A 25,793-nucleotide genomic window follows, 5' to 3' on the forward strand; every position below is an offset into this window, starting at 1 on the left:
ATTGCTCTTCTAGTTGCACAGGAATGTGTGTCAGCAGTGCACACGTGTATCAGGCAAGTGACGACCACTGTGCTTGCGAGACGTAACACCTTCATCAGAGCTCTTATGGTAGAAGCCACCAACTGGATAGGACGCATAGCTTTCAGTGTTGGTGTGTTCCCTTGAGTGCAAAGAGTCACATGGGTATCTGGACTATTAATGTCAATCCCATGGCCTTCATGAACAGAATGGTTTGCACTTAATTAAGTGTGCCATCTAGCTTTGTCACAATGAAACATCGTGTGCAAAAATACAATGAGGCCGAAATTGGCCTTTTTAGCGATAGCCGTTAGCGCCTGCGGGAGATGCTAACCGGGCACGACGAGAAAATCGGCCGACACGGAATTAGGCAGTGGTTTTACGGAGGCGTTACGAGTTAGTACCCCGCTTGGTGGTGCGCGGCAATGATGACGTCATCGCCATGCGCATCGTCCCCTTACCACCCCGGAAGTGAAATTGCCCTGCGCAACCCACCTTAGTGCCTGCCGATGACAATGACTGCTTGAGCTGTCGAGTTGGAATCGGGAACCGGCGCTATTTCAAGGCACCATTTTGGAATGTGTTTTCTGTCGGCCATGACCTATTTCTGGTTTTTGGCGCAACCATTGTTCTGCCTCCTACCTTTTCTCCTGTATCACTCACGGCACTTTTGACATTGTACCATTTGTGTCCCTTCATGGGGTCTGTGCCAGTCATTGACTGACTGCTCCGACTTCACTGTCAGAGGATGCTTCGCCGAAGACAAAGGCACCGCCAATTGCAGAGGGAAAGGCATCGAGAGAGGGAGAGAGAAAGGCAACGACTCAGAGGGAGCACCACAGGGAGCAACCCATGGAGCACGCCATCGAGAGAGGCACAGGGAGAGTGCGCTTTCCCATGGTGCAGGGCGCCATTGACTGCACCCACGTCGTTTTGAGGACACTGCATCACAATCCAGAGATCTTCCGTAACCGCAAAGGCCACCACTCACAATTTACAGTTGGTGTGCGACCACACACGCAGAATAATGACCCGTCCATGCCCACTACGCTGGCAGCAGCCACAATGCCTTCATCCTGCCCCGGACCGGTGGAGTACCAGGAGGAGCAAGAGTAGGAGGATGAGAAGGAGCAGCAACAGCCGCGACGGAGGAGGCAGCGTGTCCATTGCGACCCTGCAAAGGAGGGCTACGACCATATCATCAGAGCTCATTTCCTCTGATTTCCATCCTACTTCCCGGTTCCTGTGGATGTCCCCATCACCACATCAATTTGTCCTTCCAGACCAAAGCCCCGAAACTTAAATGAGAAACAATAGCAAACATTAAACATTCCAATCACCATTTATGAAACAATAAAATGTATAACTGCATTTAATTGTCACCCCTGCGCATTTCCTTTTTAAGCCCCTTTCTCGTCCACCTATTGTACTACTTCTCCGCAGTGTGTCCACCTGTAGCCGCAGCAAGGCTGCTGTGTGTCAGACCCAGAGACTTGCAGGACACCCTCAACCCGCTCTGGGCCTGGAAGGTCTGGCTGCACACTGCACCACCTCGGGCTGGGCAGTGGCAGTCTGTGCTGGCTGGGTGATGGGCAGCGACCAGTGCAGTGCTGGAGTGGGAGTGGTGGGATCAGGTTCCTGCTCCACTGACCCACTGCCACTCCCCTGAGGGCAGCACCTCGGCATCCCCACCGAGGGAGCACCGATTGGTTGCCTGCTGCAACACCGTGAGAGCCAGCCGCGATGGCAGCAGTCAGGGCTTGTGTGGCATGCAGCTGGGACTGCATTACGTCACCAAGACATGGCGTGGCATTAACCTGAGACGGCATGAGCAGTCTGAGCTTCCATGCAAGCAACCATTGACTCTATTGCAGCTCTAAGATGTTGCGTTGCTTCCATCTGGGCTGCAAAGGAAGCTGCCACATCGCCCATGACACGTGTCATGAGGTCTCTCTGGGAGCCCACCATTGTCTGCACACTGGCAATGATGGGCTCCATGGTGTGCGCAGAGCTATCTACAATGCGGGAGGTGGACTCCTCCACACTCCTTACCACTTTCGACAGGCTCTCGGGCATCCTTCCCCCTGCACCTATCATGTCTGAGTGAGTGCATGGCCATCACCCTTTGTGTGAACTCCTCCCCATCGAGGTCCTCATCTGAGTCCTGTGCAGCAGAATACGTGTGCAAACTCGCCCTCCGGGGCGATGGCTCCCGAGGTTCCCTTTCCCCTTGGCCCTGCTGCAGCCCGCTAGGCCCCAGTGCAGCACTCAGTGCAGACCCGTGTCCTAAACTACCCTCTAATTACTGCATAGTGCCAGTGACTGAGCTGGTGCCTGTGGGTGAGAGATGCAGTGACGCAGTGCTCTCGTCGTCATCCCTCTCCCCCTCCCTCTCCCCCTCCCTCTCCCCCTCCCTCTCCCCCTCCCTCTCCCCCTCCCTCTCCCCCTCTCCCTCTCCCCCTCTCCCTCTCCCCCTCCCCCATGGCTGGGCTCAGGCACAAACTGCTCATCTTCTGGCTCACTATCTGAAAGCATAACTGGCTCAAGAGTCGCGTTAAGGTGAGTCAGGAATGGTGCAAGGAAGGCAGACAGAATGAGGACATGGAAAGTGATGAAGCCTTGTGGTTTAAGGGAGAAGTGGGATGAGAAGAGGGGATTAAGATACCATTGGTGCCCTCAACGTCTCTGGTGGCCATGGTGCCCACCACCTGCGGGCCAATGAGCCGCAGTACGCGCTCCTCCAGGTTGGAAAGCTGGTGCATTTCAGCTTTTCCCCCCCCACTCCCTCCAGTCTGTTGCTGCTGCATTTTGTATGCCGTCTTGGCCTGCAAAAGAAAGGAAACAGTCCAGCAATGTATGCGGAAGATATGCCTGCCATGGTTAAATAGCTGTGAATGTAGGCAAGGTGTGAAATGAGGCTGTGACTGTGAGTAGACTTAAGTGCTGGTTTGCAGAGTGTGCACAGACAGAGGCTCAGTCTGGTATGCAAGAACTGTGGAAACATGTACTCACGCGAGTGAAGTCGTTGAATTTCTTGCGACACTGTGTGGGGGTTCTATCCACCACCGTGCTGCCTGACACCAGCTCTGCCTGCGTGGTCCTAAAAACCTCTAGCATCTAAGGCTGAACCAGACTGTTCTCAACCTTGGTGCCATATTTGACCCTGAAATAAGCTGCTGACCACATATCTGCACCATAACTAAGACCTCCTATTTTCATCTCATGACCTCGCCCATTTCCGCCCTTGTCTCAGCTCATCCGCTGTTGAAACCCTCATCCATGCCTTTGTTACTTCGAGACTTGACTATTCCAGCACACACCTGTCTGGCCTCCCACTTTCTCCCTCTCTCTCTTTCCTCCTTAAGACACTCCTTAAAACCACTTTGACCAAGCTTTTGGTCATCTGCCCTAATTTCTCTTTGTGTGGCTCGGTATCAAACTTTGTTTTCTAATAATCCCGTGAAGCCCCTCGGAACAATTTGCTACATTAAAGGCACTGTTACCCAGACTATATTAGGATAATTGAAATCCCCCATTATCAATACTCTGAGGGACTGAAATTCACCGTCCCTGAAGGGACGGCTTTTGCGAGGTTTGGGCGACCGGGTCTTTTCCCTCCCCAAGCCATATCCCGCTCGGGGGTGGAGCGGACGGAGTTGAGAGATGCACACTTCCGCCGGAAACGGCTAGGTGAAGCCACAGTAAAGGAAGGCTTTTCAGCGGTGAGCTCGGCAGCGTGCGGGCCACTGAAAAGCGGCCAGGCCAGCGAAATTCAGGCCTAAAAAAGCATGATTTTTCCTGGCAGTGCACCCGCAAGGTTTCCCAGCGGTGCACAAATGTGACACCATTGGAGTTTTGCCACGATCGGGTCCGTTTGGTAGGGAAAGGGTTTTATTAATTTTAGTGTTTTTATTTCAGATTCCATCATCCGCAGTATTTAGGCTTTCATATAGTTTTATTAATTGTTTTGGCTCCATTGTGCTGCTCAGAGTTTTTCACGTACTTTTGTATAACTTTCAGGTCTGACTCTTTAGTGGAGGCCTGTGGGCTGCAGAGACCTGCTTGGCAGCGTTCACCCTGAGGAAACATAGAAAATAGGTGCAGGAGCAGACCATTCGGCCCTTCGAGCCTGCACCACCATTCAATATGATCATGGCTGATCATGGAACCTCAGTACCCCACCCCTGCCTTCTCTCCATACCCCCTGATCCCTTTAGCCGTAAGGGCCACATCTAACTCCCTTTTGAATATATCCAACGAACTGGACTCAACAACTTTCTGTGGCAGAGAATTCCACAGGTTCACAATTCTCTGGGTGAAAAAGTTTCTCCTCATCTCAGTCCTAGATGGCTTACCCCTTATCCTTAGACTGTGACCCCTGGTTCTGGACTTCCCCAACATCGGGAACATTCTTCCAGCATCTAACCTGTCCAATCCCGTCAGAATTTTATAGGTTTCTATGAGATCCCCTCTCATTCTTCTAAATTCCAGCCTAGTCAATCCAGTCTTTCTTAACATGTCAGTCCTGCCATCCCGGGAATCAGTCTGCTGAACCTTCGCTGCGCTCCCTCAATAGCAAGAATGTCCTTCCTCAGATTAGGAGACCAAAACGGCACACAATACTCCAGGTGTGGTCTCACCAAGGCCCTGTACAACTGCAGCAAGACCTCCCTGCTCCTATATTCAAATCCTCTCGTTATGAAGGCCAACATGCTTTCTTAATTGCCTGCTGTACCTGCATGCCTACTTTCAATGACTGATGTACCATGACACCCAAGTCTTGTTGCACCTCCCCTTTTACTAATCTGTCATCATTCAGATAATAATCTGCCTTCCTGTTTTATCCACCAAAGTGGATAACCTCACATTTATCTACATTATACTGCATCTGCTATGCATTTGCCCACTCACCTAACCTGTCCAAGTCACCCTGCAGCCTCTTAGCATCCTCCTCACAGCTCACACTGCCACCCAGCTTAGTGTCATCTTCAGATATTACATTCAATTCCTTCATCTAAATCATTAATATATATTGTAAATAGTTGGGGCCCCAGCACTGAACCTTGTGGTATTCCACTAGTCACTGCCTGCCATTCTGAAAAGGACCCGTTTATTCACACTCTGTGCTTCCTGTTTGCCAACCAGTTCTCTATCCACGACAATACATTACCTCCAATACCATATGCCTTAATTTTGCACACTAATCTCGTGTGGGACCTTGTCAAAAACAGTTTGAAAGTCCAAATACACCACATCCACTGGTTCTCCCTTATCCACTCTACTCGTTACATCCTCAAAAAATTCTAGAAGATTTGTCAAGCATGATTTCCCTTTCATAAATCCATGCTGACTTGGACCGATCCTGTCACTGCTTTCCAAATGCGCTGCTATTACATCTTTAATAATTGATTCCAGCATTTTCCCCACCACCGATGTCAGGCTTACTGGTCTATAATTCCCTGTTTTCTCTCTCCCTCCTTTTTTAAAAAGCGGGGTTACATTAGCTACTTTCCAGTCCATCGGAACTGATCCAGAGTCCATGGAATGTTGGAAAATGATCACCAATGCATCCACTATTTCTAGGGCCACTTCCTTAGGCTGCATCCCAAAGTACTTATTAGACCCTGGGGATTTATCGGCCTTCAATTCCATCAATTTCCCTAACACAATTTCCTGACTAATAAGGATTTCCCTCAGTTCCTCCTTCTTGCTAGACCCTCGGTCCCCTAGTATTTTCGGGAGGTTATTCGTGTCTTCCTTGGGAGGAATGTTGTTGGGAGGGTGACACCTGGTCCACCTGGTCAGAAGCAGGGCGGCATGCAAGAGAAGGCGTCGACACCAGCACTGTGCAGACAGGCAGCGGGCAAGGGAGGCAGCAGCTATGATTGGTTCATTCTGCACCAGACCAGTGTGCTCGCCGTCTTCACCGGCCCGAATCAGGATTGCGGTTGGCTGCTTGGGGACTAGGGATATCACCTGTCCACTTGGCTGCTCACTCCTCTGCGGAACCCCAGGACAGCGCCAGAGCATGTGCACAATGACGCTCATTGTGCCACCAGGTGCATCATTGAGCAGTGCATAGGCATCCTTAAGCAGTGGTTCCGGAGCCTGGACCGCTCTGGTGGCACCTTGCAGTAATCTCCTCAACGGGTCGCCATAATCGTCATGGTCTGCTGCATGCTGCACAACCTGGCCATCATGAGGGAATAGCCGCTGGAAGTCGAGCCAGCAGTGTCACAGGAGGAGGATCCCCGTCGCCCTAGAGCTAGGAGGCATTGACCCATCACCACCCTGGAAGGGCCGGGTGCAGACTGGCCAGCACCCTCCTGGGAGGGTGCATCTTCACATATATGGAGGTACCTGACACCTCCCCTGCAATCTCCCTCCATGCATTATGTACTGGCGGTCTGCCAGGTCTCCCCACATCAGGAAACAGGATTCTTCTACTATCCTCCACAACATCCATCAGTGTCTCCAGCTGCATATCTGTGAACCTGTTGGCTCTCCTTGCACCTCTTACACCAGCCATCCTTCCAACCTCTTCCCCCCCCCCCCCACTGCCCCCAGGGCCTTGCTGCAAACCCTGCTCTTTAAAAAGGCCAGGGAGCAGCTGGCTTGTTAGAAACCCTTACCTGCACGCTGAATTTCTCCGTGGTGATAACACTCAAATTAAGACAGCCACACCGCTGAAAAATCCACTTTGGAAGGGTTCATTAGCGCTGGAACCCTGATTTCCAGCATTTTCTGTTTCGATTTTTAATTGTATTTTGCTCTGTGCTTTAGTTTCGGCTGTAATGAAACCAGAGGTGTTTTGTTTGTTCAGCTCATCATTCCCAAGATCCTTCCTTACAGACTCTGGCCGTCATTCTCAGCAAGCCCATTTTGCTAAGCTCAGCAAGATCACACTCTGCACTATCCACAGGAGGTTGCACCTGAATTCTCTTTACAACTTCAGTGTTTGTATCTAACTATGGGCGTGCTTTATGGGACAGTTTGGATGGATTTTTGCTCCAAATCTAGTACATGTCCAAGGAGTGTTTGATGTTGGCACTGGGGCAATAAGTGGAGACCTGTTCCAGTCTCCTTCTTGTACCATGATGAACACAATTTAATTCCAAAAAATTAGCAGGGAGAAAACATGATAGCTGTCTGATGCTTTGTACTCTGCAACACTTAAATCTCTTAGCACATCATTTTATTTATGGCAGTAACTGGCTTTGCTCCAATGAGTCTTGCAACAAAAAGGGATGTGAGAGCATAAGCAAGCAACCGAAAGATGTGGAATGCGATAGCATTGATTGAGACATTGGGACATCGACCGTCTCAATTTCTCTGCTCCGCTCACTCACTCCAACCGACCTCTCTCTGAACCTGCAGCACTCCGCTCTCTCAGATCCAATCCCAACCTTGTCATCAAACCTGCTGACAAGGGTGGCCTTGTTGTTTGGCGAACCGACCTCTATCTTGCAGAGGCTTCCCCTCCGCCCTGGTTAACATGGCCCTCGACCGTTTCTGTTCTATTTCCCACACCTCTGCCCTTCCCTTCCCATGACAGGGTTCCCCTTGTCCTCACCTTTCACCCCACCAGCCTCCACGTTCAATGAATCATCCTCCGCCACCTCCAGCGTGATCCCACCACCAATCACATCATTCCCTTCCCTCCCCTCTCAGGGACTGCTCCCTCCGTGACATCCTGGTCCATTCCGCAGTCACCCCCAGCACCCCCTCCCAATCCCACGGCACCTTCCCACGCAAGCGCAGGAGATGCAACACCTGCCCTTTTATATCCTCCATTCCCACTGTCCAGGACCCCAAATACTCCTTCCAGGTGAAACAGTGATTTACTTGTACTTTTTTCAATTTAGTACACTGTATTCACTGTTCACGATGTGGTCTCCTCTACATTGGGGAGACCAAGCAAAGATTGGGTGACCGCAAGTGTAACCCTGAGCTTCCGGTCGCCTGTCACACTTTAATTCCCCACTCCATTCCCACTCCGACCTCTCCGTCCTCGGTCTCCTGCACTGTTCCAACAAAGCTCAACATAAGCTCGAGGAACAGCACCTCATCTTTCGTTTAGGCACTTTACAGCCTTCTGGTCTTAACATCGAGTTCAAAAATTTTAGAGCGTAACCGCTGCCAATCTTTGGCTCCCTTTCGCTGCCTCCCCCTACCTCCCTCACCCCCTCAGAGCCTGTTTCTTTCTTTCTTTCTCCTTGTCTCTAATGGCAGTGGGTCATTATCCCACCATTCACACTCTATCTTGACCAATGTTTTTCTAACTCCTGGCATTACCATTTGAATTCAGCCCATCATCCCTTTTGTCTCTCTAATCTCTCCTGTCTTCCACCCTATCACAGACCTTCCCTTTTGTTCTTTCTTCCCCTCCCCCTTTCAGTGCTGGTTAAGAATTTGTTCTTTCTGAACACTCTCCAGTTCTGACGAAGGGTCATCGACCCGAAACGTTAACTCTGCTTCCTCTCCACAGATGCTGCCCGACCCGCTGAGATTTCCAGCATTTTCTGTTTTTATTCCAGATTCCAGCATCCGCAGTATTTTGCTTTTGTGTTTAAGAAATAGGAGCAGGAGTAGGCCATACAGCCCCTCAAGCCTGCTCCGCCATTTAATACGATCATGACTGATCCGATCATGGACCCAGCTCCACTTCCCTGCCTGCTCCCCATAACCCCTTATTCCCTGATCGGTTAAGAAATTGTCTATCTCTGTCTTAAATCTACTCAATGACCCAGCTTCCACAGCTCTCTGAGGCAGCGAATTCCACAGATTCACAACCCTCCTGAGTTTGTAGCAGCATCGATAATCGTAGTGACATTGTTGTCTTGTGATGCCTGTAGATTCCCCTGCCTCCAGAGAATTCTCCTGATTTCTTTGCTTGAAGAACAAGAGAAAATCTGATGACAGCATTCAAAAATGTAGTTAGATGAGCTGTGAAGGAAGATAAAGAAGAGCAAGAAAGGGAGGAGAAAGAGAGAAATGATAAGGAAATTGAAAAATATAATAATGCCACGTTTATATTGCACTGGACAATGTATTGTCAGCTGCATTTTCACAGTGATGTAAACAGAAGCCGTGTTTTACTGTCTCCGTGCTCATGGATATAGGGCTGTTCAATAGCTTTCCACTGTTAATGAAATCTTTAAGGATCAAAAATAGCTGATAAGGCAGTCACCTCTTTGCCCATCACATTTTAATGAGTGTAATGACAGCTGGTCAACGTGGGTTGTTTTTGACTTTAAAAGCTGACCCCCTGTTTGTGGGGCTTTGTCCCCAGCTGCTTTTATTCTACTGCAGCCAGTGCACCTCTTCTGAGGTGGGGCTTTATGGCAGGTGACTGGCTGAGAGTGCTCCTTCTGTTCTGTTAGTGGCCAGGTGCCTGGGGTGATGATGGAAGAATCTGTGCTGATCACCACAATACCCGATCGCTCCAAATATAACCAGTGTCTCCGAGGAGCTGTGTCAGGGATGACGGGATCATGAGCTGAGAATAAAACGTAAACCTGTCATCCACTTGGCCGACACAACTTGCTGCCTTCATGGTCTGAGGCAGCTCCTTTGCAACATGCTTGACCCGTGACTGCAAATCTCACCGCCACCATTTTCCTCCCCCCCCCCTCCACACAGCTCCGCTTGGCTTTGCAATGCCTATGTTGAAGCTTATCCAGACCTGGGTGTTTCTGGGCGATCAGTCACTCAGCAGTAAGCTTGTGCCAGCGGTCAGATGAAGCCAGTTCATCGCAGATAATACGAACGGATTAGATAGCACCAGTGAGCATTAAGGAAACAACGTGTAACTAGTCAGAAGAATGACACTATTTTGGTGCATGTTTCACTGAAACTAGGTTCATTTATTTTCTGATCTGTGTACACGGAAGAATGGTACAATAGATATTAATAAAAACTCGAGCCATCAAGCCTGCTCCTTCTGTATTTAATCTCCCGAGGAAAAGCTCAACCAGAGGATTTACAGAATATTCATCCACATCGATGCTAATCAGTGCTGACCTGTTATACTTCAGACAGCTTCTCGCCCCTCACCGTCTGCCCAGTCCCAGCATCAGAGTAATTAATCCTCACTCTCTACCTGTGATGTATTTGCTTCATGGGTCCTTTGCTTAAGAATTCATAGCAACACATTGCTATTAAGAACTAGAAAGTTTATTAACAAAGGTTTAACAATCACACTCCACATTACCAGTTCATCCACTAGGCTCACAACTGCATACCTCATCGTGGATGACCGAGACCCAACTAACTGGGGTTTTATTGAGTCTTGTCAACATCACGTGACTGGCTAAGCCACTCGCAATGCTCTACAAACAGCTCTACAACTATTTTAGTTGCACCTGTAAATCAAAAGTGGGGGCACCAAAACCGACACATTAAACAAATTAACTTTTAACACAAACAGCTCTACAAACCTGTGAGCATACATTACAATACCCACCCCATGACCTTTCGCCAGATATTTATTCAGCCCTAAGAATGTTTCTCTCAAGATAGGAAATGTGTCTGGGCACATGGGCTGTGTGGACAGAACTACACTTCCTGTCAGCCATTCATGGAACAGCATCTGTTTCTGCAGTCAACAGAGCCATTGGTGTGTGATGGGTCATGAGGTAACGCTGAGGGAGAGGTGGTTTGGGGGAAGAATTATAACCTTGACTGTTTCCATTGCAGTTGAAAATAGCTTTTATTTCTATAAATGTCATCCCTTGTACATGTGAGTTCGTCATTCCAGGCCTTTTTTTCCAACTTGGTGATTTTAATTTTTTTTCTGCTTCCAGAGTGCAGACACGTCCAGCACCATCGGCTATGATAACCTGATCCAGCACATGAATGATGGCCGGAAAACCTGCAAAGAGTTAGAAGAATTTGTCAAACAGAGGTACGAGGATTTTATTGAGATTCATAGCTTTCTGCTGGATCAAACATTTGCAGTGGCACATGATGGTGTGGCAGATGGTACACAGGACAGAGAGAGGGTGAGGCTCCGCGTAGAATTTCAAATCAGCCTGCCTAGCGGGAACAGGGTGGGGGCGGAGTTACATAAGTGTGCCAATACTTACCGGCCTGTTCCTGCTCGATTCATGCCCACCACCATCTTAACCAGGGCCCTTTCTATAAGGCCAGCAAGGTGGGTGGGATCCTGATTGATATATGCAAATTGGTGTCCCATGACATCCATATAACCCCAATAGCACTTTAACAGCAGACAGTCTGCTCAGAAAAACCTGGCAGGGAAGAAAAGTACTTCCTCATTACTGCATTGAAGAGTCAGCCTAGATTTTGTGATCAAGTCTCAGGAGTGGGACTTCAACCCCTGACCTTTGAACTCAGAGGTGAGTATTACTACTGAGCTGACGCTTAAACCTTGGGAACTATTTAGATTGGAGCATAGGAGCTAAGAGGAGGTTTCAAAGAAGTTTTTCAAACTATGCAGGGTCTTGAGGGGTTATATAAGGAAAAACGATTTACGGTACTTGTCTGCGGAATTAGTAGTGAAGGGTCATCAATTTAAAATCCTCACTGAGAGTGAAGACAGAAGTTGAGGAAACTTCTTTATGCAGAGGGTTTTTAAGAGTATGGAAGTCTTTGTCACAACACTTGAAAAGTACTTCATTGACTGTGAAGCACTTTGGAAAGTCCTGAGGTAGTGAGAGGTTCTGAGGCAGACAGTTGTATCTTTTAAAGGAAGTACAGGTAAGTATTTGAAGCGCAGGAAGATGCGAACACTATATATCTTCGGCAGCACCTCCCAAACCCACAACCTGTACCACCGAGAAGGACAAGGGCAGCAGGTGCATGGGAACACCATCACCCTCCAAGACCCCCTCCAAGTTACACATCTTCTTGACTTGGAAATATATCGCTGTTCCTTCATCGTCGCTGGGTCAAAATCCTGGAACTCCCTCCCTAACAGCACTGTGGGAATACCTTCACCACACGGACTGCAGCGGTTCAAGAAGGCAGCTTACCATCACTTTCTCAAGGGCAATTAGGGATGGCCAATAAATGCTGGCCTTTCCAGTGACTCCCACATCCCAGGAATGAATTAAAAACAATATGAAGACAGCAGGGCAGTGGAGTTTGTCTAGAATTGTTCTAGGCACAGATCCTTTGAGCTGAATGGCCCCTTCTGTGCTGTGGGCATCCTATGGTGGACTGAACCACCATTCAGTTCTGACCTAGGCCACACCTGGAGTACTGCGTACTGTTTTGGTCTCCATATTTAAGGAAGGATATACTTGCATTGGAGGCTGCTCAGAGAAGGTTCACTAAGTTGATTCCAGAGATGAGGGGGTTGACTTATGAAGATAGGTTGAGTAATTTGGACCTATACTCATTGGAAATCAGAAGAATGAGAGGTGATCTTATCAAAACATATAAGATAATGAAGAGGCTCGACAAGTTGGATGCAGCGAGGATAGGAGAAGTAGCAGCAGGGATAGTGGATGCATTGGTTGTAATTTACCAAAATTCCCTGGATTCTGGGGAGATCCCAGCAGATTGGAAAACTGCAAATGTAATGCCCCTATGTAAAAAAGGAGGCAGACAAAAAGCAGGAAGCTATAGACCAGTTAGCCTAACATCTGTGGTTGGGAAGATGTTGGAGTCCATTATTAAAGAAGCAGTAGCAGGACATTTGGAAAAGCAAAATTCTGTCAGACAGAGTCAGCATGGATTTATGAAGGGGAAGTCATGTTTGACAAATTTTCTAGAATTCTTTGAGGATGTAACGAACAGGGTGGATAAAGGAGAACCAGTGGATGTGGTGTATTTGGACTTCCAGAAGGCATTTGACAAAGTGCCACATAAAAGATTATTGCACAAGATAAAAGTTCATGGGGTTGGGGGTAACATATTAGCATGGATAGAGGATTGGCTAACTAACAGAAAACAGAGTCGGGATAAATGGTTCATTCTCTGGTTGGCAATCAGTAACCAGTGGGGTACCGCAGGGATCAGTGCTGGGACCCCAACTATTTACAATCTATATTAACGACTTGGAGGAAGGGACTGAGTGTAATGTAGCCAAGTTTGCTGACGATACAAAGATGGGAGGAAAAGCAATGTGTGAGGAGGACACAAAATATCTGCAAAAGGACATAGACAGGCTAAGTGAGTGGGCAAAGATTTGGCAGATGGAATATAATGTTGGAAAGTGTGAGGTCATGCACTTTGGCAGGAAAAATCAAAGAGCAAGTTATTATTTAAATAGAGAAAGATTGCAAAGTGCTGCAGTACAGCGGGACCAGGGGGTACTTGTGCATGAAACACAAAAGTATAGTATGCAGGTACAGCAAGTGATCAGGAAGGCCAATGGTATCTTGGCCTTTATTGCAAAGGGGATGGAGTATAAAAGCAAGGAAGTCTTGCTACAGTTATACAGGGTATTGGTGAGGCCACACCTAGAATACTGCATGCAGTTTTGGTTTCCATATTTACGAAAGGATATACTTGCTTTGGAGGCAGTTTAGAGAAGGTTCACTAGGTTGATTCCAGAGATGAGCGGGTTGACTTATGAGGAAAGGTTGAATAGGTTGGGCCTCTATTCATTGGAGTTCAGAAGAATGAGAGGTGATCTTATCGAAACGTATAAGATTATGAGGGGGCTTGACAAGGTGGATGCAGAGAGGATGTTTCCACTGATGGGGCAGACCAGAACTAGAGGGCATGATCTTAGATGAAGGGGCCACCCATTTAAAACTGAGATGAGGAGAAATTTCTTCTCTCAGAGGGTTGTAGATCTGTGGAATTTGCTGCCTCAGAGAGCTGTGGAAGCTGGGACATTGAATAAATTTAAGACAGAAATAGACAGTTTCTTAACAGATAAGGGAATAAGGAGTTATGAAGAGCGGGCAGGCAAGTGGACCTGAGTCCATGATCGGATCAGCCATGATCGTATTAAATGGAGGAGCAGGCTCGTGGGGCCGTATGGCCTACTCCTGTTCCTATTTCCTATGTTCTTATGTTCTTGTATTCCGCTCATCTAAAACTGAGATGAGGAGGAATTTCTGCTCTCGGAGGGTTGTAAATCTGTGGAATTCACTGCCCCTGAGAGCTGTGGAGCCTGGTTTTTGAATATATTTAAGGCAGAGATAGACAGATTTTTGAATGATAAGAGAGTAAAGGGTTATGAAGAGCGGACAGGGAAGTGGAACTGAGTCTATGATCAGATCAGCCATCATAGGCAGTCCCTCGAAGCGAGGATGACTTGCTTCCACGCCAAAAAAGGATGAGTTCACAGGTGTTTCAATGAAGGACCCGAACTACATATTGAAGGGTGGAAGATGCCTGTGCATGGATTTTTTTAACATGTGGTGGCCGTTGCACACCAGTCACCACACGGGCTTGACAGAGCTAGGTCTTGGTCCAGTGGCAAGGATTACCCAAGACGACTGGAGACCAGCTCTGCTGCACGGACCTAGTGCGCACACATATCGCAGTGTGGGCTGGTCCGTGCTGCCCCTGGGCCCCGATCACATCCCTCCACAGTCTCTCGCTGCTCCTGCTGTATCTGCCCACGCTCCATTCACCGACCTGGACCTTGATGACATCACTCTTCGCTGCCGCTGCGCCCTGAAGTAGTATGTCACCACGCTGCTCCCCGAGGCCACCGCACCTCCGCTCCTTTTATGGCCCCGACCTGCCGCTAGTGTTCTCGCAGGGCGGGGCCGCCAGGATCAGCCATGATCTTTAGATGGGCCAAATGGCCTACTCCTGCTCCTATTTCTTATGTTCTTATTACCTGATGTCTGAAAACATGTGCTTTTGGTACGTGATGGCCTCCTGCTTGATGCCTGATCTCAGCTGGAGCAGCAGTAGGGGCACTACAGTTGGCCTCAGTATCCTTTGGCTAGAAGCGTGCACACAGGCAGAAGATGGGGCCAGGCTCAGCCATGATCAAATATTCTGCAGATGTTCAGTCTTTGGGTTCGCCCTTGAGTTCGGGAGAGTTCCTGAGTTCCTGAGTTCAGGAGAGTTCGAGAGCAGGAGAGTCCGTGAGGTCGGGAGTTCGGGAGGCCACAGAGGTCGGTGAGGTGCGTTGGTAAGTATCTCACTTTTCTCTACTTTTTAATTAGATTTTAAACTAGATAAGTCTAACGAGAGGGATGGCAGGGCAGCTCGGTCCCGTGGAATGCACATACTGCGGCATGTGAGAAGTCCTGGACGCTTCGCGGGGCCTAGACAACCACGTGTGCAGGAGGTGTCTCCAGCTTCAACTACTCGAGCTCTGTGTTTCAGAGCTACAGCGGCGGTTGGAGTCACTACGGTGCATCCATGAGGCTGAGAGCTACGTGGATAGCGCGTTTCAGGAGGTGGCCACCACACAGTTTAAAAGCGTGCAGATAGAGGGGAAGTGGGTGACCACCAGACAAAGTAAGAATGCTAGGCAGATAGTGCAGGAGTCCCCCCGTGAATCCATCTCGCTTTCAAACAGATATTCACTTTTGAGTATCGGTAAGGACGATGGTGCCTCTGGGGAGTGCAGCCAGAGCCAATTCCAAGGCATCACGGGTGGCTCAGCTGCACAGGGGGGAGGTACGAAGAACAAAAGAGCCCTAGTGACAGGGGATTCTATAGTTAGGGGAACAGACAGGCGTTTCTGCGGCCGTAGACGTGACTCCCGAATGGTTTTGTGCCTCCCTGGTGCCAGGGTCAAGTACTGCGTGCAGTTTTGGTCACCTTACTTAAGGAAGGATATACTGGCTTTGGAGGGAGTACAGAGACGATTCACTAGGCTGATTCCGGAGATGAGGGGTTACCTTATGATGATAGATTGAGTAGACTGTGTCTTTACTTGTTGGAGTTCAGAAGGGTGATCTTATAGAAACATTTAAAATAATGAAAGGGATAAACAAGATAGAGGCGGAGAGGTTGTTTCCACTGGTCGGGGAGACTAGAACTAGTGGGCACAGCCTCAAAATACCGGGGAGCCAATTTAAAACCGAGTTGAGAAGGAATTTCTTCTCCCAGAGGGTTGTGAATCTGTGGAATTCTCTGCCCAAGGAAGCAGTTGAGGCTAGCTCATTGAATGTATTCAAGTCACAGATAGATTTTTAACCAATAAGGGTATTAAGGGTTATGGGGAGCGGGAGGGTAAGTGGAGCTGAGTCCACGGCCAGATGAGCCATGATTTTATTGAATGGTGGAGCAGGTTCGAGGGGCTAGATGGCCTACTCCTGTTCCTAATTCTTATGTTCTTATGTAACAGAGCGGACGCAGGACATTCTGGGGGGAGGGTAAACAGCTAGAGGTCGTGGTCCATATCGGGACCAATGACATAGGTAAAAAGATGGATGAGGTCCTACAGGCAGAATTCAGGGAGCTAGGAAGAAAATTAAAGGGTAGGACCTCAAAGGTATAATCTCCGGGTTACTACCGGTGCCACGTGCTCATGAGCCCAAGAATAAAGAGGATTAACATGTAGCTGGAGAGTTGGTGCAGGAGGGAGGGCTTTAAATTCCTGAGGCATTGGGACCGCTTCTGGGGGAGATGGGACCTGTACAAACTGGATGGGTTGCACCTCAACAGCGCCGGGACCAATATCCTCGCGGGGAGTTTTGCTAGTTCTGTTGGGGAGAGTTTAAACTAGCTTGGCAGGGGGATGGGAACCTGAGAACAAATTCAATAGGGAAAGAAGTAAAGCAGAAAGTGGATAGCAAGAATCTAGAAGGCGAATCTGTAAGACAGAGGAAACAAGGGTCAGCAAATAGTAATCAAGGAGGTCTTCCTGTGCTAATTGGTATATACTTTAATGCAAGGAGTATAGCGGATGAGCTAAGAGCAAAGGTAGACACGTGCGAGTATGACATTATAGCCATTACAGAGACATGGCTGTAAGAGGGGTAGGTTTGGCAGATCAATATTCCTGGTTACAGGATTTTTAGACAAGTTAGAGAGGGGGGTAAAAAGGGGAGGGGTTACGGTACTGATAAAAGAAACTATTACAGCAGTGAGGAGGGATGATATGTTAGAGGGATCATCAAATGAGGCCATATGGGTTGAATTGAAAAATAAAAAAGGAACGATCACACTGCTGGGAGTGTATTATAGACCCCAAACAATGGGAGGGAGATAGAGGAGCAAGTATGTAAAGTTCAAAAACCATAGGGGATTTTAACTATCCAAATATTGATTGGGACAACTATAGTGTAAGGGTATAGAGGGTGCGGAATTCTTGAAATGCATTCAAGAAAACTTTTTAGTCAGTATGTAGCAAGCCCAAAATGGGAGGGGGCGGTCTTGGATTTAGTTTTGGGGAATGAAGCTGGGCAGGTTGAAGGAGTATTAGTGGGAGAGCACTTGGGTGCCAGTGACCATAATTCAGTCAGATTCAAGTTGGTTATGGATAAGGACAAGGATAGGCCTGGAATAAAAGTCCTGAATTGGGGAAAAGCTAATTTTGCTAAGTTAAGAAGCGATTTGGCCATAGTGGACTGGAAACAGCTACTTGTGGGTAAATCAGTGTCGGAACAGTGGGAGGCATTCAAGGAGGAGACCTGGAAGGCTCAGGCCAAACATGTGCCCTTAAAGAAAAGGGCTGGGAATAATAATTCTCGAGCCCCCCCTGGATGTCTAGGGACTTACAGGGGAGGGTAAAGAAAAAAAGGGAAGCTTGTCATATACCAACGGCCATATACTATAGAATCTTTGGAGGAATATAGAAAGATAAGAGGCAAAATTAAAAAGGATATTAGGAATGCTAAGAGGGAGCACGAGAAATTCTTGGTCAGTAAAACTAAGAAAAATCCTAAGATGTTCTATAAATATATTAAGTGTAAGAGGGTAACTAAAGAAATATTTTGCATCTGTTTTCACAAAGGAAAGGGGTAATGCAGATACTGCTATCGAGGAGGAGTGTGATATCCTGGATGAAATAAATATAGTGAGAGAGGAAGTATTAAGGGGTTTAGCAGCTTTGAAAGTAGATAAGTCCCCAGGCCCGGATGAAATGCATCCCAGGCTGTTGAGCGAAGTAAAAGAGGAAATAGCAGAGGCCTTGACCATCATTTTCCAGTCCTCTTTGGATCTGGGCATGGTGTCGGAAGATTGGAGGATTGCTAATGTAGTACCCTTGTTTAAGAAGGGAGAAAGAGATAGGCCGAGTAATTACAGGCCTGTCAGCCTAACCTCAGTGGTGGGAAAATTATTGGAAAAAATCCTGAAAGTTAGGATAAATCTACATTTGGAAAGGCAAGAATTAATTAGGGACAGTCAGCACGGATTTGTTAAGGGAAGATCGTGTTTGACTAACCTGATTGAATTCTTTGAGGAGGTAACCAAGAGGGTCAATGAGGATAGTGCGTACGATGTATATATGGACTATAACAAAGCTTTTGATAAGGTCCCACATGGTAGACTGGTCACGAAGGTTAAAGCCTATGGGATCCAGGGCAAAGTGGCAAATTAGATCCAAAATTGGCTTGGAGGAAGGAAGCAAAGGGTAATGATTGATGGATGTTTTTGTGACTGGAAGGATGTTTCCAGTGGGGTTCCGCAGGTCTCAGGGCTAGGTCCTTTGCTTTTTGTGGTATATATCAACGATTTAGATTTGAATGTAGGGAGTATGATTAAGAAGTTTGCAGATGACACTAAAATTGGCTGTGTGGTTGATAATGAAGAGGAAAGTCATGGGCTGCAGGAGGATATCAATCTACTGATCAGGTGGGCAGAGCAGTGGCAAATGGAATTTACTTCAGAGAAGTGTGAGGTTTGGGAGGTCTAATAAGAAAAGGATATACACATTGAGCGGTAGGCCACTTAATAGTGTAGATGAACAAAGGGACCTTGGAGTGCTTGTCCACAGATCCCTGAAAGTTGCAGGCCAGGTGTATAAGGTGGCTAAGAAGGCATATGGAATGCTTGCCTTTATTGGCCAAGGCATAGAATATAAGAGCAGGGAGGTTATGCTTAAATTGTATAATACTTTGGTTAAGCCATAGCTGGAATACTACGTGCAGTCTGGTCACCATATTATAGGAAGGACGTGATTGCACTAGAGAGGGTGCAGAGGAGATTTACTAGGATGCTGCCTGGAATGGAGAATCCTAGTTATGAGGACAGATTGAATAGGCTGGGTTTGTTCTCATTGGAACAGAGGAGGTTGAGAGGAGACTTCATTGAGGTGTACAACATATTGAGGGGCCTGGACATAGTGGATAGTAAGGGCCTATTTCCATTGGTGGAGGGGTCTATTACAACGGGGCACAGTTTTAAGGTGGTTGGTGGAAGGTTTAGAGGGGATTTGAGGGGGGGCTTCTTTACGCAGAGGGTTGTGGAAATCTGGAACTCGCTGCCTGGAAGAGTGGTGGATGCAGAAACCTTCACCACTTTTAGAAGATGGTTTGATTGACACTTAAAGTGCAGTAATCTGCAGGTAATGGGGATTGGACTGGATAACCTCTTGTTGGTCGGCGCAGATATAATGGTAAGTACTGCAGGGAATCGAATACAACCAGTGTAATCTCCTGGACCAGTTTTGATCGGCTGGACGGATCGGAGAGGAATTTTCCCAGATTTTTTTTCTCCCTAAATTGGCCTGGGTTTTTATCTGGTCTTTGCCTCTCCCAGGAGATCACATGGCTCCGGTTGGGGTGGAGTGTAGAATGTTTCAGTGTAAAGGGTGTCGCAGTTGTGTAGGGCGGGCTGGTTGGGCTGGGTGCTGTTTGTCTTTCCGCCATTGTTCATCGGTTTATATGTAACCTTTAGGGCTGCTGCCCGAGGTCCATGCGGCTCTTTGTCGGCCGGCGCGGACACGATGGGCTGAAATGGCCTCCTTCTGCGCTGTAAATTTCTATGTTTCTATGAAGAATGGTCACATGGCCAGCAGTGTTGTTGTCATCCATACTGTAATGTATGCACCGGTGAGTATGCTCACAGGTTTGTTGAGTTGGGAGTGACTTGGCTAGTCACGTGAAGGTCTCAAGACTCAATAAAATCCCAGCCAGTTGGAATCGGGGTGCACGATGAGGTATGCAGTTGTGAGCCGAGTGGATGAACTGATAATGTGTAGTGTTATTGTTGACCCTTTGCTAATAAACCATCTAGTTCTTAATAGCAACGTGTTGCTATGAATTCTTGAGCAAAGAACCCATGAAGCAAAGAAAATTACACACCGCATCAGGCTCCAGTGCTCATCACTGCCTGCAGGAAGTGAGGTGGGAGGGAGAATGACAAGATGGATGAGGTGCCTTGTGGCCATCCGTGCCATCAGGTTCCAGTGCAAGTCACTGCTTGCCAGAAGTGAAGAGAAAAAAACTGTAAAAGATCTGACACAGCCACCATAGTCACCGCCGATGACTGAACATTACCCAGCAGTAAACGGTCCATACACTGTGCGGAGTTGACGGGCTGATTGCCAACGGTTATTCCAGGAACTGAGTATATGCAATAGCTGTCCTAATCTGTTGACAGCGCTTCTTTCAATAAGGAAGCACATTGTCTTCTTGCAGATTCGGTTTGTTTCATCGGAGAAGTGGTCATATGCTCCAAGATCTAAAATGCAGACAGAAAAAAATAGGGCTAGACTTTCTACTTCAGATCACTGGGCTAGTGCCCATATATCTCCCAAAAAGGCAGGCTATCGCGCATTTTGATTAAAAAGTGGAAAGGTGGGCCGGAAAATTGCCGGCCTAACTTTCGTGTCACATCGCCGAGGTGATCGCCCAGCACAACTTTCGGCACATTGCTGGGCTGATCGCTTGTCGAAAAGATCTCTGGACATCGCTGGAGAAAAGCTGCTTTTACCTGGCCTTCCTCATAGAACTCGGCACGATGGACGCCATTAAGGGGCTTATAATTTGATTCAGTGTGTGTGTGTGTGTGTGTGTGTGTGTGTGCTGTTCCTTATTTTACTTTTATTAACTCTCCCGCTCAGAAATGGATTACAAAACGCCACAAGTCTGTATAAATGCAACAGCTGGCTTTCAATAGTCCTCAAGACTTTTTAATTTTAGTAATCAACCGTGCAGCAATTTAAAACTCCATAATACTGTTCATCTTTGTTAGTCGTTATTAAAATGAGATATTTGCAGTGGAAGTGATGTGGAGTTGCAGTACACTCTGGTAATCAACAAAATAACATTGAATAAAATTGCATAGCCAGAAGGATAGTGAATCTCCAACATGCATTGCCCACTGGTTCTTTGTCTTTTTACACCAAAAGCAGGATAAGAGGTACAAACTGGCTAAATTAGTCTTTATGTTAGAAACATCTTCACGCAAAGAGCGAATAAAACTTGGTGGGTGGTGGGGGGGGGGGGCAGCAAAGGTTTATTATTTGTAGCAAAATTGTAAACATAACTCCCTAATTTTTGAGGAACACGGAGGGTACCACTCGTAGTGACTCTCTATAAATATGCTCAACTATAAATTCCAGTTTTGTAATTGTGCCATTGGCAAAACTTTACTCTGTGTCAGTGATTTGGGGCCCAAGTTTCCACATGATTTGCGCCTGATTTTTAGGAGCAACTGGTGGAGAACGGACTATCTTAGAAATCGCAATTCTCCATTTTTTTTTCTGCAGTTCTAGTCAGGTAGAACAGTTCTACTTTGGAACAGAATTTTTTCTTCAAAAGGGGGCGTGTCCGGCCACTGACGCCTGATTTGAAAGTTTCCACAGTGAAAACGTACTCCAAACTAAAGTAGAATGGAGCAAGTGAAGATTTTTGTAGAACTGAAAAAACCTGTTCTACACATTAAAAAGTCAGGCACAGGTTACAAATTAGGCGTCCAGAACGAGGTGGGGGGGGGGGGGGGAGAAGGGAAGTCATTAAATTCTACAAGAAATCCTTATTTATACTTCTACAAATATTATACAAATAAATCCAACCTGAATAAACATTTATAAGCAAAGAAAAGATTAAATAAACCATCTTCCTACCTGTGTGAAAGTGCTTCAGGCACGGAGAGTGCTGCAGTCAGCCTGAGGCGCCCGTTCTTTCCCGCGGGGGAGGGGGGGAGGAGGCGCCCGTTCTTCCCGCGGGGGGGGGTATGAGGCGCCCGTTCTTCCCGCGGGGGGGGGGGGGGGGGAGGAGACAGTGAGAAGGCTGCAAGTGCTGATGTGCTGATGGCAATGTGCTTTTATTAAAAAAATGTTCAAAAATTAAACAGCTACAAAGAACTACAAAAATGGGCGAGTGCCAATGTTTTTTTCACACTGAGCATGCGCGAACGCTCCAACGCGCACGCGCAGCGTTGCCGACAGGAAAAAAACAAATTTAAATAGCACCCTCCCCGTCCCACTTACAAAATCGGCGCGTGTGTAGGCTCCGCCCCCCTGGGCGCCGCGCCAAACAGACAAGGAGCTGCAGGGCTCTCCAGAATCGCGAGTTTTTTTTTAGGCGCCGTTTTAGGCGCGAAAAACGGCGCCCAGCTCGGAGGGGCGCCCGTTTTTTATCGTGTGGAAACTTGGGCCCTTGATGCTGACTTTCTGCTAGTCAGAAAATAGAACTCTTGTCTTTCAAACTTGCTTTGATCATTTTATTGCCACAATGTAATTTCCAAAATGGGCTCAACTTGGCAGTTAACAGTTAGTGTGACTGAACTATATACAGCACCAATTGAGACAGTTATTAGGAAGCAGATCTAATGTTATGTAATATAATCTAATATAATATTATCTAATGAGATCTAATCTCATATATCATTATATCATATTCGTTACTAGCTGCCTCTGTGCAGTTAATTCGTCCACCTTATTACGAATACTCCTCGCATTGAGGCACAGAGCTTTCAGGCTTGTCTTTTTAACACACTTTGCCCCTTTAGAATTTTGCTGTAATGTAGCCCTTTTTGATTTTTGCCTTGGGTTTCTCGGTCCTCCACTTTTACTTTTCTCCTTTTCTATCTTTTGCTTCTGCCCCCATTCTACTTCCCTCTGTCTCCCTGCATAGGTTCCCATCCCCCTGCCATATTAGTTTAAACTCTCCACAACAGCACTAGCAAACACTCCCCCAGGACATTGGCTCCGATCCTGCCCAGGTGCAGACCGTCCGGTTTGTACTGGTCCCACCTCCCCCGGAACAGGTTCCAATGTCCCAGGAATTTGAATCCCTCTTGCATGTATTCATCTTGGCTATCCTGCAATTCCAACTCTGCCTAGCACGTGGCACTGGTAGCAATCCTGAGATTACTACCTTTTTTGAGGTCCTACTTTTTAATTTAACTCCTAGCTCCCTCAATTCAGCTTGTAGGACGTCATCCCGTTTTTTACCTATATGCACCACGACAACTGGCTGTTCACCCTCCCTCTCCAAAATGTTCTGCAGCCGCTCTGAGACATACTTGACCCTTGCACCAGGGAGGCAACATATCATACTGGAGTCTCGATTGCGGCCACAGAAACATCTATCCATTCCCCTTACAATAGAATCCCCTACCACTATAGCTCTCCCACTCTTTTTCCTGCCCTCCTATGCAGCAGAGCCACCCATAGTGTCAATATGTCGAGGAACCAACTAGAGGGCTGGCCATCCCAGACTGGGTGATGTGCAATAAGAAAGGACTAATTAGCAATCTTGTTGTGCGAGGCCCCTTGGGGAAGAGTGACCATAATATGGTAGAATGCGTTATTAAGATGGAGAGTGTCAAAGTTAATTCAGAGATTAGGGTCCTGAACTTAGGGAAAGGTAACTTCAATGATATGAGATGTAAATTGGCTACAATAAACTGGCGAACGATACTTAAAGGGTTGATGGTGGATAGGCAATGGCAGACATTTAAAGATCACATGGATGAACTTCAACAATTGTACATCCCGGTCTGGAGTAAAAATAAAACTGGGAAGGTGGCTCAGCCGTGGCTAACAAGGGAAATTAAGGATAGTGTTAAATCCAAGGAAGAGGTATATAAATTGGCCAGAAAAAGCAACAAACCTGAGGTCTAGGAGAAATTTAGAATTCAGCAAAGGAGGACAAAGGGTTAAATTAGGAGGAAAATAGAGTATGAGAGGAAGCTTGCTGGGAACAGAAAAACTGACTGCAAAAGCTTCTTTAGTTATGTGAAGAGAAAAAGATTATTGAAGACAAATGTAGGTCCCTTGCAGTCAGAATCAGGTGAATTTATAATGGGGAACAAAGAAATGGCAGACCAATTGAACAAATACTTTGGTTCTGTCAATACTTTGGTTCTGTCTTCACGAAGGAATTCACAAATAACCTTCCGGAAATACTAGGAGACTGAGGGTCCAGTGAGAAGGAGGAACTGAAGGAAATCCTTATTAGTCAGTAAATTGTGTTAGGGAAATTGATGGGATTGAAGGCCGATAAATCCCCAGGGCCTGATAGTCTGCATCGCAGAGTACTTAAGGAAGTGGCCCTGGAATAGTGCATGCATTGGTGATCATTTTTCAACAGTCTATCGACTCTGGATCAGTTCCTATGGACTGGAGGGTAGCTAATGTAACACCACTTTTTAAGAAAGCAGGGAGAGAAAACGGGGAATTATGGACCGGTTAGTCTGACATCAGTAGTGGGGAAAATGTTGGAATCAATTATTAAAGATGAAATAGCAGCGCATTTGGAAAGCAGTGAGGGGTCCAAATGAGCATGGATTTATAAAAAGGAAATCATGCTTGACAAATTTTCGAGAATTTTTTGAGGATGCAACTAGTAGAGTGGACAGGGGAGAACCAGTGGTATTTGGACTTTCAAAAGGCTTTTGACAAGGTCCCACACAAGAGATTGGTGTGCAAAATTAAAGCACATGGCATTGGGGGTAATGTATTGATGTGGATAGAGAACTGGTTGGTAGACAGGAAGCAGTGACTAGTGGGGTGCTGCAGGGATCAGTGCTGGGACCCCAGCTATTTACAATATACATTAATGATTTAGATGAAGGAATTGAGTGCAATATCTCTAAGTTTGCAGATGACACTAAGCTGGGTGGCGGTGTGAGTTGTGAGGAGGACGCTAAGAGGCTGCAGGGTGACTTGGACAGGTTAGGTGAGTGGGCAAACGCATGGCAGATGCAGATAATGTGGATAAATGTGAAGTTATCCACTTTGATGGCAAAAACACGAAGGCAGAATATTATCTGAATGGCGGCAGATTAGGAAAGGGGAGGTGCAACGAGACTTGGGTGTCATGGTACATCAGTCATTGAAAGTTGGCATGCAGGTACAGCAGCAGTGAAGAAGGCAAATGGTTTGTTGGCCTTCATAGCTAGGGGATTTGAATACAGGAGCAGGGAGGTCTTACTGCAGTTGCACAGGGCCTTAGTGAGGCCTTACCTGGACTATTGTGTTCAGTTTTGGTCTCCTAATCTGAGGAAGGACGTTCTTGCTATTGAGGGAGTGCAGTGAAGGTTCACCAGACTGATTCCCGGGATGGCAGGACTGACATATGAGGAGAGACTGGATCGACTGTGTCTGTATTCACTGGAGTTTAGAAGGATGAGGGAGGATGTCATAGAAACATAAAATTCTGACGGGACTGGACAGGTTAGATACAGGAAGAATGTTCCCGATGTTGGGGAAGTCCAGAACCAGGGGTCACAGTCTAAGGATAAGGGGTAAGCCATTTAGGACTGAGATGCGGAGAAACTTCTTCACTCAGAGTTGTTAACCTGTGGAATTCCCTACCACAGAGAGTTGTTGATGCCAGTTCACTGGATGTATTCAAGAGGGAGTTAGATATGACTCTTACGGCTAAGGGGATCAAGGGGTATGGAGAGAAAGCAGGAAAGGGGTACTGAGGTGAATGATCAGCCATGATCTTATTGAATGATGGTGCAGGCTCGAAGGGCCGAAT

The 25,793-nt window shown here is 47.1% G+C and overlaps 1 protein-coding gene across 2 annotated transcripts in view; it reads left to right on the forward strand.

Annotated features, from left to right (window-relative positions):
* Positions 1 to 25,793, forward strand: part of pstpip2 (proline-serine-threonine phosphatase interacting protein 2) — a 190,532-nt gene that overhangs the window by 51,343 nt on the left and 113,396 nt on the right. For both annotated transcript variants that reach the window (XM_070861854.1, XM_070861844.1), the window contains exon 2: positions 10,824 to 10,924. In XM_070861854.1, the coding sequence (XP_070717955.1) occupies positions 10,824 to 10,924 (101 nt within the window). The remainder of the gene's footprint in view (positions 1 to 10,823; positions 10,925 to 25,793) is intronic.

This window comes from Pristiophorus japonicus, chromosome 2 (genome assembly GCF_044704955.1).
Source record: "Pristiophorus japonicus isolate sPriJap1 chromosome 2, sPriJap1.hap1, whole genome shotgun sequence".
Taxonomy (NCBI): Eukaryota; Metazoa; Chordata; class Chondrichthyes; family Pristiophoridae; genus Pristiophorus; species Pristiophorus japonicus.